Source organism: Heterocephalus glaber, unplaced genomic scaffold (genome assembly GCF_053883595.1).
Source record: "Heterocephalus glaber isolate CG9 unplaced genomic scaffold, H.glaber_assembly_v1.0 deba00001550, whole genome shotgun sequence".
In the NCBI taxonomy this organism is placed as follows: domain Eukaryota; kingdom Metazoa; phylum Chordata; class Mammalia; order Rodentia; family Bathyergidae; genus Heterocephalus; species Heterocephalus glaber.
Genome location: NW_028258343.1, coordinates 13633257 through 13654341, shown reverse-complemented (window position 1 = coordinate 13654341; position 21085 = coordinate 13633257). Strand labels below are relative to the sequence as shown.

General features: G+C 45.4%; 2 protein-coding genes across 8 annotated transcripts; both read right to left on the bottom strand.

The window, feature by feature from the left end:
* Window positions 1–295: 295 nt before the first annotated feature.
* On the bottom strand, window positions 296–18524 carry LOC147824250 (uncharacterized). 7 transcript variants are annotated; one of them, XR_015442547.1, is made up of 8 exons: window positions 17988–18524; window positions 8240–8379; window positions 6966–7134; window positions 5929–6001; window positions 3609–3815; window positions 2226–2280; window positions 1326–2055; window positions 296–582 (listed from the first exon to the last, which is right to left on the bottom strand). XR_015442547.1 is itself a non-coding variant. In XM_087190113.1 (8 exons), the coding sequence occupies exons 3-8, from the start codon at window positions 6975–6977 to the stop codon at window positions 491–493; spliced, it is 567 nt and encodes a 188-aa protein (XP_087046239.1). In that variant the 5' UTR covers window positions 6978–7134; window positions 8240–8379; window positions 17992–18500; the 3' UTR covers window positions 296–490. The 7 variants fall into 7 exon arrangements, 2 of the variants coding, with proteins under 2 accessions (XP_087046239.1, XP_087046240.1); XR_015442546.1 differs by having other exon boundaries at window positions 17992–18524; XM_087190113.1 differs by having other exon boundaries at window positions 1326–1453; window positions 17992–18500.
* Window positions 11007–17958, bottom strand: LOC147824251 (uncharacterized). Its single transcript, XM_087190112.1, has 2 exons — window positions 17260–17958; window positions 11007–15057 (listed from the first exon to the last, which is right to left on the bottom strand). The coding sequence occupies exons 1-2, from the start codon at window positions 17943–17945 to the stop codon at window positions 15042–15044; spliced, it is 702 nt and encodes a 233-aa protein (XP_087046238.1). The 5' UTR covers window positions 17946–17958; the 3' UTR covers window positions 11007–15041.
* Window positions 18525–21085: the final 2561 nt, after the last annotated feature.

Sequence of the window (21085 nt, the reverse complement as noted above, 5' to 3'; positions counted from 1 at the left end):
AAATAAAGTCTTTGTAAATAGGGAAGGGTGGAGGGGGTGAAGGGAGGGCTAGGAATGGGGAAAAAATAAGAACCAAGATGCATTATGTAAAGATACAATTCCCAATGAGAAATGTAATTGTGTTGTATACCTACAATGTACCAATAAAAGAATTTAATAAAAAATAAAAAAATAAAAAAATAAAATGTTATGGTAAAGGCCATCATTGATCTGTGATTAGGAGGAGCTTTAAGTATGGTATTAAAAATCTAATGGGAAGTGAAGGGAATTATTAAAGAGAAGTTTATGAGCCTACCAGATTTCAATGCAGACTTTGCCTTTATTAAATGAGCTTAAAAGAAGAGGTTACAGGAAAAGCTTGAATGGAAAAGCTTGCCATGGTTATTCCACATCTGGTTATTGTTGTTTATATTCCTTTGTGGAACCTCCATCTTCATAAGCTTCTTAGCAGGTAAATGTTGAACACTTCTGCTTCATTGTCAAGGCAGAATCACAGGCCATCTATACAGGCAACAGACTTGTAACTTTTCTTGTCTTTTCCATGACTCGTATCTACTGCCTCATCTTGATTTATAAGCAAAACTGAAAACATACAAAATGAATGTTTTCTGGTTTATACAGAAATAATACAGAAAATAACTGCTGTTATTTTTGGTGAAGAAAATTTTGTATAGTTTATTTCAATCTAAATAAAATGTGAATTTTGAAAAAAAAAATGTCAGTCAAAATAAACCTTTCCTCCTTTCATTTGTGTCAGAGATTTGGCTCAAGCAAACAGAAAGTAAACTGAGACACTTGTGCTAGCACAAGCGTTACAGATAGGTAAAATATGGAAGTGGTCCATATGCCCGTCAAAGATGAACAGACAATGAAAAGGTGGTAAATGTACACAAGGAATACTGCTGAACCATGAGGAGAGATACACTGCAGACACTGATGGCAGGGTGGATGGCTATTGAGGTCATAATTATAGGTAAAACAATGAACTGCGGAGGTATAAATATGACAGGGGGTTCTCCAATAGGAGACACCAAAGGAAAAATAGTTTCGACAGCCAAAGAAAAGACAGATGACTGGAAATAGGGAGGTAGAGTCCGAAGTGGCAAGGGAGGCCCAAGGACCAGGAAGGGAGAGCGTGGTGGTGGGTCCAGGAAAGCACAAAGGATCCAAACGGGGTATGGACACGCTCCAAATCCCCAAGGGTGATGTCATTCTCCTATGCTGCAGACACACACTAACTAGGAAAGAGAATGAGCCCGAATCTCTCCCCAGGGGGCCCACTCAACTGGCCTCACCCAGGAAAGAGGGAACCCAGTGCTCCTCACCTGGGAAGGCCGGGCTGCAGGCAGGCTCGGGGAACAATGAGAAGTCCCCCAAGGTGGGAAAGGTCAAATAACTTTCATCTACACTGTGTGACTGGCAATTGGTGGCACTGTCTCCGCCCTCCAGGTACCTGTAAGGACAACAGCATGGTAACCAGGAAGGACTGGCCTTCACAGCTATCCCCTGGTCCACCCTGGACCCCAAAAGAGAGGCCACAGGACACACAGTAGGCATGCTGGAGCAGTCAAGAGTGCTGAGGCAGGAGGATCCCAGGAAAGGCCCAGCAGCCTGCACACATCAGCAAATTCCCAGGGTCCCTACTCAAAAGATTTCCATAAAGGGCCTGGAGGGGTACACACAGCTCAGTGTGAGCAGGTGTGTGGCACATACAATGAGAAGCATCCAGGTGCTCCAACATCAGAGCACTGGTCTCCATGTCACTTGCAGGGCACCTGGGAACAAAGGGGCCTGAGGAACTGCTGAAGCCCAGTGATCCCGGGTCTGCCGAGCCTGTCCTTTCCATACTGCAATTGCATACGATTTGCTTTTTGGTTTGGGTCCAATTTGTGCTGTGGAATCCCCACCACCAAACGAAGGCCAAACTGCACAAAGAGGGGGAGTGTCTCCTCGCTCAATGGCCTCCCACAGGAGAGTGTTGAGCTGCCTTGCCCTGAGTGCAGGGAAACCCGAGCGTAGTTCACTGTGGGCGACAGGGACTCCAGGTGACCAATCCTGCAAAGTAAGGGGAGGTGTGATCCAAGACAAAAACAAACTCTGAAGAGAGTTCAATTCCAGCTTGGCAGAATAGATCAAGTAGGGAAACTGAGCACTTCCCGCTTTTCCCTGCACCTGAGATCTCACAGGCCACCTCTGCCTCCACAGCCCGTGACCCTCACACTCACCAGGTGGAAACTGCCTCATGCGCCACTTCCTCTTGGTTCCGGGTATCTTGAGGTCCTGCAAACACAAACACACGCACACATACAACAGTCACAACCTGAACTCACCTCAAGACCCAGTACAAACCCCAGTGCCAATGGAAGTGAATGAATGGCTCTCTCCGTGAGACAACAGGACACCCGGGGGAACATCCTCGGGAGACTCAGACTGTCTCCTGAGGAATGGGAAGACTTCCTCACTTCCCTCCCTGGGCAAACCATGAGAGACAGAATGGTACCAACGCACGCACACAGACACCTGGACACAGGGAACAGAAGAGAGGGTGCACAAACAACCCCAAAAACCTTCAGCCACTGGATCTTGGACAAAGGGGCCAATAACCTAGTCTGGAGAAAACACAGGCCATGGAAAAAGGGTGCTGGGAAAACTGGTGGTCCACGTGCGCAAGATCAACTCTGCCCATCTCTCTCACCCTGTGCTGAAAGCAAACGCCAGTGGATCATAGATCTGGGCATAAAAACACAAACTCTGGGAGAAGATATAGCGTAGCCATGGATGTCCTCAGCAGAATGCCCGCTGCATAACATAACAAGCTGGACCACAGCTGGCCTCCTCCACACCTCCTCTCCTGCAGCCTCACGTCTCAGAGCTCAGGCCCCTGAGGTCTACCTGGGCCTGCTGCTCAGCCCCTCCCGAGAGCCCACCAGCTCTTGGAGAGACAGACGGGCACCACATTTTGCCATCCCAGACACACCCTCCACTGAATGACAGGAACAGCTGTCCTGGACACCTAAGAAGAGCCTGTGCCCCACAACAAAGGTCTTCCCCAATGCCATTCAAGTCCCTGGTCTCCATGGCAACAATGGTGGCTGCCATAAAGGAGCAGAATCCCCCCCAAGCTCCTCTGAAACCTGTCGCCCCCAGCTTTCCCCAACATAACCAGCAGGTGCCGTGCCCACTCGGACTCCATAGAAGCTCCATAGGGCAAGGCGAGGCCCCTGGTCCCAGAACAGTAGGCCAAGAGTAATGCTACACATCTGGAGGATCTGAGAGGGGACACAGAGGGTCCTCACCGAAATGGCCTGACCCATTCTTGAGAAAAGCACACCATTCCCTGCCTTCAACAGCAATCGGTAACTGGGATTTTTACCTGGGTCCCACCCCACTCCTCACTCTGAACTGGGAAACACTGGTAAATGCTTTGAGCCCCAGTTTTCCATCCAGAGGGCGGGCAAGATACCAACTTCTACCTTTCTACAAATATGGGAAGGTAAATTAATTTCGATAAAGTGAAGAAAAGAATCACTTTTGGAGACCATTTTTCACTTATGGAGAGAAAACAGAACCATTTATCATCCTGCTCACTGTGAACCTACACAACTCACCACGTTTCTGCACTTTGGTGTCCAGAGAGCCGAGAGCTGCTTCAGGTCTAACAGAACTTGATCTGCAGTCTTCAAATTGCAGTTTATTCTCTCCCACCCAAGAGCACTTATACTCCTTGAACTCCACAACATTCACTTCAGCCCCTGGACTGGGGCTGAGTGGTACTGCCATGGTGACCTCGGTAGCAGTAGATGTACATCCAAGGACTGTGGAGAAGAAATCCAAACACAACCTGGGTTAAAATCAAAGGAAATCAAGCTGGGCATGGTGACACACACACTCGGGAGTGTGTAATCCCAGCACTTGGGAGGCTGAGGCAGGAGGATTGCTGTGAGTTAGAGGGTAGCCTGGACTATGTAGCAAGTTCACATCCAGCCTGAACTACATAGCAAGATCCTGTCTCAGAAAACGACAAAAAGGAAATCAAACAGGTTGGATCAGGAACGAAGGACAATAACTACACTGATGAACTCACTGTTGGGAACAAGTTGATCAACACCTCACAACACTTGAGAATTTCACCGTAAAAACAAGTATCCAGAATCCGAGTTCAGAGCAGAAGGTACTGCCTACGGCTCAGACTAAACACAAGTGAGGCAGTTATGGCCCAGGGTGCCTGGCAACGGCTGACAATTAAAGGCAGCGGATTAGAAGGTGGGGAGGTCACGGAATTCCAAGGAGCCCCTCCCTTCCAGCTGCCCGAGCTGTGCTCATACTTGAGGCCCCCCAGTGGCTTCAGAAAGTCCCCACCGTCATATGAGGACCTCCCACTCACTCATCCACCACCCCCAAAGGCTGTGCACCCTTGGGCTCATCCCAACAACCACTTTCCCCCAAAAAGTAGGCATATTTCTCAAAAAGAGTTCACACTTCTCATGTCTAACACCATCAAAACAGAAACTGGTTCCCAACAGTTTACAGTTCCTTTAGGGTGGTCTGGAAGTGACTCTGTCCTTTCTTTATCATTGAAACAGTTCTTGGGGGTTTTGTTGACATCCAAACTGTAAAGCTAAGGAAATGTAAACGTGTCAAACTATCAGGACTTTTTTTCTCTGAATATTCACCCCCTCCAGGTTAGCTATGTAGCCCAAGCCAGCCTCAAACTCATGGAGATCCTCCTGCCTCAGCCAGCCTCCCGAGTGCTGGGATGACAGCTGGGTGCCGCAGCGCCCCGCATCATCCATTATTTCTAAACCCATGAAATGTGTAGAACAAAGAGCATCACACGACACAGAGACATTACTAAATTAGTAAGGCTTTAATTTTTTGTATTCATCAATATTATCCCGGCTATGATATGTCCTTTTTATGTTAGCTACTTCTCTCTCCGTGGGAAAACTGTTGGCTTTTCCCATAGCTAAGTTTGATGTCACTACCATTTAGCCTTCTCCTCTTGGTTGGTTTGCTTTTTGTGGTTGTCTTTTTTAATGCCACTAAATTGTGATTTCTGGATTACATCTTAGCCCCACAAGAACTTTTCCCAGCTGTCAACGTGATTAAAAATAGTTCAGTACCAAACCTTGAATACTTGGGAGTTTCGGTTTGGGGAAGACAGGTAAACAGAATGGTATTCGTATGTCTGCGTTTAGTTCACCAGGGACTGGAACAAAACACAGCCCATCAGAAGCTGTTACTGGACACCACTGATAGACACGTGGTAGCTAACCAAGAGCTGCTGACCGGCTGAATCCCATGAGCACAATGCAGTAAGTTATGGCCAGGAGCCTGGTTGGTGATGAGCCTCAGTGCACATGTGCCATGGGGCCCAGTGACACCAAGGCTGAGGTTGAGGAGGGCGGCTTTTTCAGCACCCGTACTTTCTCAGCACCCATCCCCACCTAGGTATCGTGAGCCTGCACCTTCTGCAGAGATGCTCTGCTCGCATGGCCAACACTTTCCAGGTTAATGGTCAGACTTCCTGATTCGGGGGGCAACAGGTGTGATCCTGGACCACAGAGCATCCATGTCCAAGGGAAGGACGGGGACAGGATCAACACCTGAGAAGGAGGCCACCTTCACCCCACACCATCCTCCAATTACACCACGGGATGCCAGTGGTTTTCAGACGATCTCAGATTCTGAAGAAATCCTGGGCCTCCATGAGAGAAGTATATTGGTGAAACAGTAGAGGATAAACTTAGTGCAGATGACTTCAGACCCTCAGCTACAAATTTAGTGCCTAGTGGGTCATACCTGTACCACACACCCTTTTCTAACACACAACATTCACCCGAGCCAGCTCCTTGGCGATACCACAGTCCCTTTCTCTATCATCATCTGCTCATTTTATACACAACGGCTTTTTCTACTGTCACTTACACTGGGATCTGTTTTCTTTCTTTCCGGAGTCACAGCCATGTTTCTCGGCAGGCTGCATGGGCAAAGGACTCACCTTCCTGTGAGGTCAGAGGAAGGGAGTGGTTTGATTAGTCATCTGGCATCTGGGGCTGTCATCGGGGACTCCTGGGGACAGAGGCCTTTCCAGGAGTCATCACCACCACTGAAGGCCACCAACGCACTCTCCTGATACGGACACGGACCCCTATCCCGCACTGACCCCTGCCTGCTTCACTTTCTCAGCAGGATCTTGAACTGAGGCTCTGCAGTCCATGTCTCAGTGGCTTCTCCTGATGTTGCTAAATCTAACCATCATCTGTGAAAGGAAACCAGGGATGGGAGCCATGCGAAGTGTGTGTGAACCCTCACCTGTAAGACACTCACTGGAGAGATTCCCCAGGGTCCTTTCATCCTAAATCTTCAGGAGGCAGAGAGCCCAGGGCTATGCCCCCTCCCTGTCCTCTTCCCTTTCTCCAGGGTGGGCTCAGGTCTGTCCAGGAGAGATGCTGTCACTGACAGTACTGACAGTCCTTAGTGACCCTGGTGCCAATAGGCGAAGCTCCTCTAAGGGCTGCCATGCCCAACTCTGCATCCCCTGCGTAACCAGCAGTGTTTAAGCACAGGGCAGCAAACACACTGCATGAGCTGAACTGCTGCAGATCTAAGCTCTGGAGCTCGGTAGAGCTTTTATATCTGATAAGGCCAACAAGAGGAGCACAACAGGGATATTAGCTGATTCTTGTTTTAGTAGAACAAACGTTGTTTACCAATCATTGGAGCACCAGAAAACTGGGATGTCAGTCACACATTGTTCATTATGTTTGCAAATTCAAATATAAAAATTGTTCTCAATACTGCTGCACTATTTTATCTGAAAATTGAAGATAAAACAAGTACCACAGTACTAGGACTACACATGGTATTGAATTTGTCTTCATGCATGGAGAGAAGAGTGAAGTTGAAAAACTCTTATCAGACAAAGCCAAGGACATCAGGGCAACATGTAAGTCTTACTGAACTTGCCTCTTCATTTCTGCAGCTGACGGAAACACAGTCAGGGAACACTGGTGAGGTCACCTTCATCCTCAGACTTAAGCAATGTGAGTGGCTTTCAGCCAACCTTGAGCCCAGGAAGTGATGATATTCTGAGAGGTCACAGTCATTACCAACTTCAGACAGGTGCGGCAGCTGTGGGAGAAGCCAAACGGAGAATCAACACAAACGTCGATGCAGTCCCACCCAGCAACAGCTCCCCTGTCCAAGGAGCCCACGGTCACTGCCCACTGCTTGCTGGTTTCCCTGCCTGAGAGCTCTGGGGATGCTGAGGTGACAGTTTGTCTGTCTCTGTCTGCACAGTTCCCAGCTCAGGCCCCAGCACCTCAGATCTGAACCGCACTCACTCAAGGACAGCACCAAAGTGCCTGCAAACTTCCCATCATCACAAGGACATTTCTGTACATGTGTCTTGTCACCCATGGGCTCCTTCTCCAGGAGTAAACAGTCACTGCCTGAGAGAGCAGCCTGTCCACACAGACCCCACCTGCTGACATCAACCTGCGAGCTCTGCTGAAACCGGACCAGGACCGTGCTCAGGGCCTCCTCTGCTGCTCTCCTGTCCGGAGGCACAGCATCTCCGCCCTGTCCACCACATTCTGTGCTGCCACACCCCTACTGCAGGGTAAATGCCACATGGTGTTCAAACTGCTAGTGTTCTCCCTCTCAGAGCTTTGGGAAAGTGAGAAAGTCTGTTATCTAAACTCCCAAGTTTTAACACAGGGTGAGAAAAACTGAGCGATTACCAAATACATGAGAGATGCTGTGGGCAAACTTTCACCTAATGCAAGTGGAGGAGGACAGGAGGAGATGGCTTCTTGGCCTCCGGCTAAGATCGAGTGAAGGACAGACAAATCTCACTAGTTCTGAGGCAGGAGTCCCCTGTCCTTCACCTCCCTAAGTTATAGCAGAACAATTGAAGGTCTGGTTTCCACCTTCTCCCACCGAGTTATTCCTTCTACACTCACACTCACCTGGCAGGCATCTACAATGAGGGCAGCTCCCAATTCTAGTCCCTAGGGCCTGGGCCGGGCCCTCACAGTCCTCTCTTCCCATCCTTGGACCGGGTGCTTCCAGGTCACATAATCCTGCTCTGAGTCCACCCAGGGGAGCTCCTTGGCCAGGTGCACAAATCCCCTGTGGAATCCCTTTCCCTCCTGACCGCACTGCAGGCTTGTGCCTGGAAGGCTGGAGGACATGTGCCATCCTCAGCATCCCTGCTGCTTCTCATCCAACTCACCTTCCTAACCTTTTCCCATTCCACCTGCTTCGCCACGACCTCATCCACTCTGAGGAATTCTCATCCACTTGTGCCGACTTTCTCTCTTCCATCTGCACCTTCATTTCTGGTTTCTCAGGATGTGGGCTCAGCTTGGGCTCCTGCAAGAGACATGGTTCCTTCTGTTGTTTAAGCCAGTGAGTTTGTGGTCTTTTGTGACAGCAGCCCCTCAGATAAATTCTCCCTAATCCTTCACCACAAAACTCCCAGCCCACTCATGTCTTCTTCCTGCAACTTACCACAGCGATGTGGCCACCCAGGGACATCCTGCTCATGACACAGCCAGAGACCATGGTCCTGGCAGTGGACCACAGAGACCACCATATGGACACAAGAAAAACAAATTCCTGGGCCCTCAGCTGGTTACTGATCAAAAGCATGATCTAGCCAGGCGTGGTAGAGCACACCTGTAATTCCTGCTCTAGGGAGATTGAGGCAGGAGGATTGCTGTGGGTTTGAGGCCGGCCTGGGGCACATAGTGAGTTCAAGACTTGCCTGAACTATATATCAAAGCCCCACCTCAAGGAAAACTAAAACCAAAACAAAAACAAAAACAGCAGCATGATTTGTGCTACTTTGTTTTTTTCCCCTTAAATTCTTATGGGTACATTTTAGGAATACAATACATTTGCATTCATCATTGGGTACTCGTACCTTTACATGATATACCTTGGTTATTTTTTCCCCATTCCCTGTCCTCCCTCCACCCTCTCCACCATGCAATATTTACAAAGCCTTTGGTTCCATTTTTTCCTTTTCTCATAATTTTTCCTTTCCCTTCTTTCCTTTCCCCTACCCCTCCCACTTCCCCTACGCCTTTGGGCCTTTTCTTCCTATTTCACATTATCAATTATTCATTTTAATCCTTAATTACACTTTCAGTTTCTCATACCAGAGAAACTATTCGGTATTTACACATGTGTGTCCTATTTATTTCCCTTAAGAGGATGGCCTCAATGTGCATCCATTTAGCTATAAATGTCTCTACTTTCTCGTTCTTTATGGCTGAGTAGTACTCCATTTTACAAAAAAAACCACATCTTCTTTATCCAGTTTCCAGTTGATGGGCATTTGGGCTGTTTCCAAGCTTTAGCTATTACAAACTGTACCACTATACACATGGGTGCACATACATCGCTGTGGTATGGTTCTTTTAATTCTTTTGGGAAGACACCCAGCAGAGAAATAGCTGGGTGAAATGGGACCTCTAGTCCTAGTTCTTAGAGGTATCTCCATATTGATTTCTACAGTGGCTGCACCAGTCTGCACTCCCACCAACAATGGAGAAGGGGTCCTTTCTCCCAACAACACCACCAACATTTGTTATTGGTTGATTTCTTGATAGCAGCCACTCTTTCTGGGGTGAGGTGGAATCTCAGTATTGTTTTCATTTGCATTTCTCAAATGACTAGTGATGTTGAACATTTTTTCATATGTTTAATTGCTTTTACTTGTCTGAGAAATGTCTGTTCATTTCAGATACCCATTTTTGAACTGGGTCTTTGAATTTGGGGGGGTCTGATTTTTTAAAGTTCTTTATATAGTCTACACAGTAGTCCGTTGTCTGAGGTACAGCTGCTGAATTTTTTTCCCACATTGTACGTTGTCTCTTAGCTCTGTTGGTGGTTTCTCTTGCAGTGCAGAAGCTTTTTAATAAGATGAGATCCCAGCTGTTGATTCTTTGTGCTAGTTCCCATGCTACTGAGGTTTTGTTCATAAAGTCTTTTCCTATGCCAATGTCTTCAAGAGTTCCACCTAACTTATCTTCCAGCAAGTTTAGTGTTTCTATTTTAATATTTAGATCTTTAATCCACTTTGATCTTAGTTTAGTGCATGGTGATCGATATGGGTCTAATTTTAATCTTTGGCAGGTTGAAATCCAGTTTTTCCAACACCATTTATTAAAGAGGCTATCTTTCCTCCAGTGGGGATGGTTGGCTCCTTTGTCAAAGATGACATGGCTGAGCATGTCTGCAGTTGTTTCTGCATCTTCTAATCTATTCCACTGTTTCTTTGCCAGTACCATGCTGTTTTTATCACAGTAGCTCTGTAGTGCAGTTTCAAGTTGGGGATTGTGATACCCTCAGCCATGTCTCTGTTGCCTAGAACTGCTTTTGCTATTCTAGGTCTCTTCTGGTTCCAAATCAATTTTTGGACTGTTTTCTGTAATTCTGTGAAATATACTGTTGGAATTTCAATTGGCATTCCATTAAATCTATGTAGCAGTTTTGGAAGTATGTCCATTTTCACTATATTGGTTCTTCCTATCCAGGAGCAAGGGATGTCTTTCCATTTTCTTATATCCTCTTCGATCTCTGTTTTTCAGAGTGCTGTAGTTTTCAGTGTAGAGGTCTTTTGCTTCCTTTGTTAGATTCCTAGATATTTCATTTTTGGCACACTATTGTGAAAGGAATTGTTGCCCTACTTTCTCTCTCAGTGAGTCTGTTATTTGTGTACAAGAAGCCTGTTGTTTTCTGAGTGTTGACCTTGTATCCAGCTACTCCACTGAATCTGTCAATTAAGTCTAGAAGTCTTTTGGCAGGGTTTTCTGGGTCTTCTATGTAGAGTATCATATCATCAGCAATTAATGACAGTTTAAATTCTTCCTTTCCTATCTTTATTCCTTTTATTTCTTTCTCTTGTCTAATTGCTGTGGCTAATGTTTCCAGAACTATATAGGAGTGGTGGATTTGTGTTACTTTTGAAGAAGCCCAGAATATGAAAGTGGTTTTTGTAAAAAAAAAAAAAAAAAAAAAAACCATGACTCTTCAGTTGGACCTAGAAATGCCAGATAGGTAACAACAGGTAGGACAACTTGCCCTTCGTGTTGGAAACTGCATCCAATCCTCAGCTTTGCATATAGACAGGTCTAAATGGGAGACAAGAGGTGATTCTTGCCATTGCTTTTGTCTTCCTGGCCCTCTCCATATCCTCTCCTGTCACACACTGCCACCACTACTGTTGGGACCTGGAGTCCACCTTGGTGGCTGTCTTCCTTCACAGGTCCAGGTAAACATTTAGACAGTCAAAAATCGCAGTAAACACTGTCAGTACATAGACTCTATGTCGCCAAGTCAGGAATTGTGACTGTTCTATTTATTTATTTATTTATTTATTTATTTATAGTAAGAAAAATTTATTGAAAGAAAGATAGCTTCTGTCTGAGAGACAGCAGGGGGATCAGAAAGTGGGTTGCCCTTGACTGTTCTCTTTAAATCAGGGCTGTTTTACCGACACCTCTTACTCAAGGCAGAGCCTGAAGGAAATCTCGAGAGTGCTTCACACTGGTCATATACATCCCAGCTAGGATGAGGCATTCACACTTCACTAAAGCCAGCTCTTCTGCACATTAGTAATGCTAAGAGTTTTCCTCTAATGTGGAACCATTAGGACATCAAATCAATGTCTCTGTATTACCAAGTGACCATCTGTTCCCAACTGCCCTACCCGGGACCCTTTCTATCTCTTTTCAACAATGCTTTTATGGGTATGGTGGTTACAGAAAAGCAAAGATTTATCTAAACAATGCTGAAATAATTGCCCCAAACTAAAATAGCCCCAAAGTGAAAAATGCATGTAATAGGGGGTTTAGGCAACACCATACTCAAGCTGATTTATTAACCTACTTTTTATATTTTCTTAAATCCTTAGAAGTAGATTAGCTATGTCAAAGTACATACATTATTTTGTACGTTTTTGTTACATATTTTGCTCATGAAAAAAATCATATTAAATTATACCCTTTCTAGCAATGAGTGGGCTCATTTCTTCATATTCTCAACAGAAATAGTTTACTCTTAATTTATGCTAAAAGTTGAAAAAAAAGTATATCACAGATTTACATTTCTGGGAATACTGTTAGTGAAATTTCAATTTTTTCATGTTATCTGCTCCTTGTATAAATCAGTTTGAAAAAAAAATCAGTTTGCCTGCTTTTTTCTATGGGGGCTCTTTTTTATTGGTTTACAAGCCCTCTTTATGGCACAAAAAGTAATTCTGCTTGTAAATTACAGTATTTTTCTCAGTTTGCCATTTGTCTTTTAATTCTCTTTATAGGATTTCATCATACATAATTTTTATTATTCTCAAGTAACCAAACAAATCTTTTTTTTTTTTTGGTACCAGGGATCAAACTCAGGTCCTTGTGCTTGCGCAGCAGGCAGCGAAACCACTGAGCTAAATCCCCAGCCCAATCAAACAAATCTTTATAAAAGCACCTAAGTTCACCACCTTAAAATTATAACCATTTGACTATGGGGGGGGGGGCGGTTGGTACTGGGGATCAAACTCGGGACCTTGCGCTTGTGAGGCAGGTGCTAGCACCACTGAGCTAAATCCCCATATTTGACTATTTTAAATGCTTTGACCCGTGTATATACCCTTCATACATTTTTTTAAATGGCAGCACCCATTTCATACAATCTGTTTTCTAAAGTATTTACTGGCACAGGTCTTTGTAAATAATAGCAGCTTGGGGGCTGGGGATTTAGCTCAGTGGTTTCCCCACCTGCTGCGCAAGCGCAAGGACCCGAGTTCGATCCCCAGTACCCCCCCCCAAAATAATAGCAGCTTGCTGGATTTGAGCAGTCTTAACGGTTTTACAAATTTCTGCAAGGCCAATGAGTCATAACATCACACCCAATTTAACAATGGCTGCAAAGTTTCAGAACTGTTCTTGTCCATGCCATCAGGGCCTAATTACTCTCCTTCCGTGTTTACTAAAAGAGAGGAATAAGCTCATTCTTAGAAGTCAGTCATAGTTCTGCAGGACGAATTCTGTCATAATTATCAGATACCAATTCTTAAAGAATTTTCATGTTAAGCTCTCCTGCTCATCTATCTTCATACAAATCACTTCAGTGGAGCACTGGGTTAAAAACTTAACCTCTGGGATTACTCTGTCTTGCTCTATCTGACTTGGGCTTCCTTACCTTACTAGCCCTGCCACTAACCAAGAGAGAAGCCTGGGCTCCTTTTCTGCTCTATGAGAAATGCTGAATGGAGGTACATTTCACAGATCTCTGTAAAGATTTCAGGCATGTGTGTATGTGTGTGTGTATACACGTGCACGCTCGCATGTACGCTGATGTGCTGGATGCAGATGTGAACCGTGTGCTAGGACCTGGAGCCAGACACCTGCCACACACTTTCTATTCTTCAGGTCAGTGTAGTGGTGAAACCACCAACAATCAGAAGGTTGAGCATGGAGACTGTGCCCTAGGCTGGACATCACAGGAACCTGGAAGACTCCTAACCCAGGCGGGACAGCAGCGCCATCTTTCTAGACATGGTGACACCTGAGCTGCAGGTGACAGGAAGGGGAAAAGGAGAAGAGGCCATCAGGTCTGCAATCATGTTGAAAGGTGGAACGGAAGCCAGGGAGGGCAGAACTGTGCTTGCCTGGTCCAAGCTTCCAAAGGAAAAATTAAAATGACTATCAAACTTCAGTTTTCAAACCCTGTTTGCAAAATGTGAATGTGAAGCCAGGGGTTGGCAGTGCGCACCTGGGATCCCAGCACTTGGAAGGCAGAAGGAGGACAATCAGCCTGGGCTGCACAATGAGACCCTGTCTCCAAAAAACAAAAACAATCAATCATAAAAACCCATCGATATGCTATGCTATGTTCCATAGGTAGTTTTTTCCACACTGTGCTTGTTCATGTTAAAAAGTTATGACATTACTCTTACATGAAATAAATCAGACATACAGGTTTAAATACTGCATTGTTTCTCTGGTGTGAAAAACCAAAAGTGGAAATAAGGACTTATGTACCATAGAAATTGGGAAATGGGAAGAAAATGTTCAAATGGGAAGGGGAACAAGGGAGGATATAGGGAGAAAGGAAAGAAGGGATAAGTAAAAAAGTGAAAACAGAAGGAAAGAATGGAAACAAAGCTTCTGTACATGGGGGGAGTGGGCTTGAAGGGAAGAAGAGGAAAAGAGGTGGGATCCATCATGTACAGGTGCAAGTTCACTATGATGAATGTTACCATTTTATATGCCTAAAATGTACCAATAAATGTCTTGGTATAAAAAAACTAAGTTCTGACATGCCCTCGGAATGTACACACTCTAAGGGCCTAAGAGATCTTAACACATACCCGCCAACTTGAACCACACAAGTGGCACATGCATGACTGTGCCACCCCATGGGACAGTCATGCATGTACCACTAGTGGTTCAGAGCCCCCCCACCCCAGGCAGATACACAGAAATTATGGCCCCTTCATGAATGTGCTGAACAATATCAGTTAAAAACTACCTCATTTTACAAACGAGGAGATACAAGCCCAGAAAAGTTAAGCTCAAACTAGACTACACATCACAAAAGCAAAAAAAAATGTCCCCAATCTAAGCAAAAATGCCTCCACAGCTTTTTGAGAAGCTAGAAAACATATGTGTGAATAAAAAAAATGTAAGCCATAAAATGTTGTATTTGTACTGTGTACTAGTAAATGTACAAATCATAGTCTTCAGTAACAGAATACACAAAGTTTTCTTCCAAATTTGATTTATTCTTCATGTAATGCCCATGTTTTCATTTTGAGCAAAACAAAAGGTGTGTACCTTACCGATAAACTACAAGATGACTTTAAAATGGCAAGGTGAACTTACAACTGGCCCTTAAATAATGGTTTTAACACCCTTCTCTGCAGACATATGTCAATGATAAGTTCAAAATGAAGTCAATGGTCTCCATAAAACTTCACTTCATCCCAGACTGACTCCACTGCTAAGGACAGCAAGGCCATATTTTGGAATCTATGGAGGGCTGAAACTGCAAGGAATACAAACACAAACACAAAAACCTAAGTTTTAGGGGCTTCATTTTTTGAAGGTAAAGAATGGCAAGTAGCAACTCCTCAATTTAACTTATGCTCGTTTTAATTTTCTATGATGAGAGGAAGGCACACCATCTCTGCCCCTGGGTACACTGGGAGTGACAAGACTGCTGTAGCCCTGAGACTTCTCCTCCTTGGTCTTGTCACACCTGGACTCGCCTCCTTTTCCTTCCCAAAGGGGAAGAGTCCCACTACTGAACAGCTTCACCTCAAAGGTAAAGTGGTGTGACCGGGGATTTAGCTCAGTGGTTCCGCCATCGGGCTCACAAGCGCAAGGACCCAAGTTTGATCCCCCGTGCCCAAAAAAAGGGTAAAGTGGTGATATTTGGGGTGGGGAGACAATCTTGTTTGAAAACAAACACTAAGAAGTTTAAAAATCTACACCTTTAAACTAGTTCTGTTTTCTTGACACTTTTTTGGATCTCCACAGCTAAACAAAATCCGAGTATTCTTCTGTTAGGGCCCGGAAACTAGATACTAGGGGAAGGGGGTATGGTAAATGAGGCATGGAAAAGATGACAAATTTTACTTACGAGGTGCACGTAACATAGTAGTAATAATAATCATCATAAAACTTGCTCTCTTAACCACTTTAGGTACAGTGGTTATATTTACCATAACCAAAATCAGGGCAAGTGGTCTAACACTGGGATTAAGTTTGAATTATTCCACAAAATTCATTTATTCCAACTATAACTGAGGTATCACAATGACCAAGTTCTATGTTACATTGGGGACAGAAAAAAAAATACCCCTGTCCTCGATAAATTCAGTCTGTAACCCATATGAAATAAGGCTGCACTGAGTGAGAATCAAGACTAAGTGAATCACAGCTGAAAGGTAGGAGCAAAGGGGCCTGCACAAGGTCTAAGGATTACCAATCAGGAACAGGAGGCAGGCCTACAAGGCCCTCAGCAAGCAGCTCTCAGGGAGGGAGGGTGGATTTTATAAACTGCTGAAAAGCCCTAGGCAGGCATAGTAATGCAAGCCTGTAATCCCAGCTACTTGAGAGGTTAAGACAGGAGGATCACAAGTTCCAGGCCAGCCTGGGCAACTTAGCAACTCCCTGCCTCAAAATAAAATCTGAAAATGTATGAGGATGTAGCTCAGTGGTAGAGTGCTTTTCCAGCAGGCAAGAGGGTGTGGGTCCTGTAAACAAACCAAACCAAATAAAAACCCGAGGATATCTAAAGTGGCTGTTTTGTGCTTTTTGCGAACTAGTTTTTAAATATGCCAACTGGGGAAAAAAGTTTAACATTTTTAGAAAGCAATTCACCCATTCCTCTCAAGCTTAATGAGCACTCTCCTGAAACCTCCAAAAATGGGCATGATAGAGTTAAAAGCAAGCCAGTCTCCTTTGCATGCTTCGGAATTTGAAATGTGATGCAACTATTTCACTGGAAAGCAGCAAACACAATCTTCACGTAAATCAGTTCTCTGAGAACTCAACCTTTTCAAACAAAGAAAATCTCATAACCTAATTTTAATAAAGATTGGATTTACTTTTTAAACATCATATACTTAGCTCCATAAAATACATAAACTTCAGAAAATACGGCACTTTTTGGAGTACAGCCCAAAAATGAAGTGCTAAACTTAAGAGTGGATTCACTCCTGCAGGGTGCTAAGTTATGCTTAGGTCCTAGAACCTCGTGGCTTAAAGTAAAAAACGAACTTAGTTCCTCTTCCACCACCCTGCTAAACGCTTATCAAAACCGTGTGACGATTTACGCCTGTCTTAACTTTTGACTATTTTAACGCTACTTCAGTAAACAGCAATTACCCAGGGCAAATAAATATAGTACTTATAAGTTGTCTGCTATTAAGTATTTGCGCTCTTACTCACCTAGCCCTACGACAAACTAAAAGCAACAATAGTGACCCCAATCGGAAAAGGGAATCTCTTTGGCAGAACTACAGAGGGGAGGGAGAGATAACTCTTTTAAATTTGGGGATTAATCTCAAGGAAAGTGCATAAGCATACCGGTCTTTAGTTCTTTAGTTCCGTCTACACTACACCACACTGCACATGTGACAAACGCAGGGCTTGCGGGCCACACTGGTCTTGGGAACCAGGACACGCGACCCCCGAGCTCAGGGACCCCGACTCGCTGCAGCCTGGCGGGGCGCCCAGTTACCTCGGGGGTCGGGGCGCGCGCTCCCGCGAGACGGGGACGCGCCGAGGCCGCGACGCCGGGCCCAGATCAACTTGCAAGCGCTGGCGGGCGCGAGGGGTTCGGTCCGGTTGGGGCCACCGCAACCGCATCCATCCATCCCTGCCTGCCCAAGCCGGCCCGGTCCCCAAACGAACAGCCCGAAAGGACGACTGTGACCCCATAACAGCGCCCTGCATCAGCGCCACAAAGCGAGCGGGGAACCAGAACGCCGCGGACCGGAAAGCCGGAGGCAGCGCATGAGCCCGGGGCTGCCGAAGAGCACGCGTCTGGCGGCAAAAAGCGGCGTCCGGCTGCAAAAAACAACCCCCGGCAACAAGCGCGACTCGAGCGGGCTGGGGGAGAAAAGGCGAGCGAGGCCGGGCGTCCCGCGGGGTCGCCGGACAAGGAGAGGCGCCGGGCCGGCCACTCTCCACCCAGCCTCCCAGGGCCTGGTCCGCGCCACCAGGCCGGCGCCCTGCGCGCGACGAGTAGGGCCTTTTCCCCGTGCGCACCCCGGCCTGGCCACCGCCAGAGCGCGTCCGGGACCTCGGTGACTCAGGCCGGGCTCGCTCGCTCCTCTGTCCACGAATCCCCCAGTCCCGGCCGCGGCGCTCGGCCGCCGCGGCCCCGTCACTGCGACCCCGCGGCTCGGGCCGGGCCTGCGTCATCGCCCCCCGCTTCCCTCACGCCTGGCGGCCGCCGCCACTCACTCACAGGTCCCGAGCGCCCGGCAGGCTCGGGCGACTCGTCCGCTGTTCTCTGGACCCAGGCTGCGCCAAGCCCAGTCCCGCTGAGGTCTGGCCGCGTCCCTGCGCCGCCCGGTAACCTCGCCTAGAGCTGCGTGCGCCTCGGCGCCCATCCGCGCTCCTCCACCCTCCGCTCGGCCAACGTCCCCCGCCTCCCGGCCTCAACGGCTCCGGCGACCAAGGGCCTACATGGATGGGGAGCGCGGGCGCGCACCGCCTTGATCATCCGGTGTAGGGGAGCCGGATACTAAACTCCTGTGGGGATTTAATATCGGTCTCTGATTGGTTCTCTCTCGCTGGGTGTAACATCTAGAATATATAAAGAACTCAAAAAAATCAGACCCCCCCAAATATAAAGATTCAATTCAAAAATAGGCATCTGAAATGCACAGACTTTTCTCAGACAAAGAAATAAAAGCAGCAAATAAACATATGAAAAAATGTTCATCATCACTGGTCATTTGAGAGATGCAGATGAAAACAACTCTGAGATTCCACCTCACCCCAGAAAGAATGGCTGCTATCATGAAATCAACCAATAACAAATGCTGGCGGGGTTGAGGGGAGAAAGGAACCCTTCTTCACTACTGGTTGGTTCTCGAAAGAATCAACATAATTGAAAAAACCCTTAGCCAACCTTATCAGAAAAAGGAAAGAAAAGGCCCAAATCCATGCAATTAGGAATGAAAAGGGTGAAATTACAACAGACCCAGCAGAAATCCAGAGGATCATCAATACCTACTTCCAGAACCTATACGCCAATAAGATGGACAACACAGAAGAAATGGTCAGATTCCTAGATACATATGAATTACAAAAGTTGAACGAAGAAGACCTAAAAACTCCGAATGACCCAATATCAACCAATGAAATTGAAAATGTAACTAAAAACTTATCAACTAAGAAAATCCCGGGCCCTGATGGCTTCATTGCTGAATTCTACAAGACATTTAGAGAGGAACTGCTGCCACTACTGTTTAACCTCATCAATGAAATTGAAAGGGAAGCAATACTCTCAAATTCATTCCTGGAAGCAAGCATCACCTTGATCCCCAAAGCAGAGAAAGACCCAACCGAAAAGGAGAACTATAGGCCAATCTCACTAATGAACATAGATACAAAAATCCTTAATAAGATAATGGCAAACAGAATGCAGAAGATCATCAAGAAGATCATACACCCTGATCAACTGGGATTCATCCCAGGGATGCAGGGATGGTTCAATATACGAAAATCAACCAATGTCATACATTATATCAATAGAAGCAAGGACAAAAACCATATGATTATCTCAATAGACGCAGAAAAAGCATTTGACAAAATCCAACATGCATTTATGATAAAAACCCTACAAAAAATTGGAATAGATGGTCTCTACCTCAAACTGATAGAAGCCATCTATGAAAAACCAATAGCCAATATCATACTAAATGGTCAAAAACTGAAATCCTTCACACTTAAATCAGGAACAAGACAAGGATGTCCACTATCACCACTCTTGTTCAATATAGTTCTGGAAACATTAGCCATGGCAATTAGACAAGAAAGAGAAATAAAAGGAAGAAAGGAAATGAAGAAGTCCAATTGTCATTATTTGCAGATGACATGATACTCTGTATAGAAGACCCCAAGAACTCCACCAAAAGTCTTCTAGGCTTAATAACCAAATTCAGTCAAGTAGCTGGTTACAAGGTCAACATACAAAAATCAATAGCTTTCTCTACACAAATGACAGACTCACTGAAGAAATAGGGCAAACAATTCCTTTCACAATAGCGTCCAAAAAAAACTGAAATACCTAGGAATCAACCTAATGAAAGAAATCAAAGATCTCTTCTCTGAAAACTATGGCACTCTGAAAAGAGAGATTGAAGATGATATCAGAAAATGGACAGACATCCCCTGCTCCTGGGTAGGAAGGATTAATATAGTGAAAATGGCCATACTTCCAAAACTGCTATATAGATTTAATGCAATTCCAATTGAGATCCTAGCAGCATACTTCATGGACATTGAGTAAACCATCCAAAAATTCACTTGGAACAAGAAGAGACCCAGAATAGCAAAAGCAATTCTAGGTAACAGAGACATGGCAGGGGGTATCACAATCCCCAACCTGCAACTCTACTGCAAAGGTACAATGATAAAAACAGCATGGTACTGGCAAAGAAAGAGACCTGAGGACCAGTGGAACAGATTAGAAGATGCATAAACAATGCCAGACACACTCAGCCATCTCATTTTCGATAAAGGAGCCAAACACCCTCACTGGAGGAAAGATATCCTCTTTAATAAATGGTGCTGGAAAAATTGGGCTTCAACTTGCCAAAGATTAAAACTAGACCTGCATATCTCACCATGCACTCAACTAAAATCAAAATGGATTAAAGATCTAAATATTAAAATAGAAACTCTGAACCAGTTGGAACAGAGGTTAGGTAGAACCCTTGAAGACATTGGTGTAGGAAAAGATTTTATGAACAAAACCTCAGTTGCCCGTGAACTAGCACAAACAATCAACAAATGGGATCTCTTCTTATTAAAAAGCTTCTGCACAGCAAGAGAAACCACCAGCAGTGTGAAGAGACAATCCACAATGTGGGAAAAAATCTTCACCTGCTCTTCCTCAGACAAAGGTCTACTATCTCGAATCTATAAAGAACTTCAAAAGATCAGACCTCCCAAATTTAAAGACCCAATCCAAAAATGGGCATCTGAAATGAACAGACATTTCTCAGACAAAGAAGTAGAAATAGCAAATAAATACATGAAAAAATGTTCACCGTCACTGGTCATTCGAGAGATGCAAATGAAAACAATGTTGAGATTCCACTTCACTCCAGAAAGAATGGCTGCTATCATGAAATCAACCAATAACAAATGCTGGTGGGGCTGTGGGGAAAGAGGAACCCTGCTCCACTGCTGGTGGGAGTGTAGACTTGTGCAAGCACTGTGGAAATCAGTATGGAGATACCTCAAAGAACTAGCACTGGAAATCCCATTTGACCCCGCTATTCCACTGCTGGGGATCTTCCCCAAAGAATTAGAAGAATCATACCACA

Coding starts and splice junctions, on each gene's coding strand:
- LOC147824250 (XM_087190113.1), bottom strand. Junction 3,816..5,928: donor GAAAGAAAACAGATCCCAGT/GTAAGTGACAGT, acceptor TCTTCTCCACAG/TCCTTGGATGTACATCTACT. Junction 1,454..2,225: donor CATGAGGCAGTTTCCACCTG/GTGAGTGTGAGG, acceptor TTGTCCTTACAG/GTACCTGGAGGGCGGAGACA.
- LOC147824251 (XM_087190112.1), bottom strand. CDS start 17,945: ATGACGCAGGCCCGGCCCGAGCCGCGGGGTCGCAGTGACGGGGCCGCG.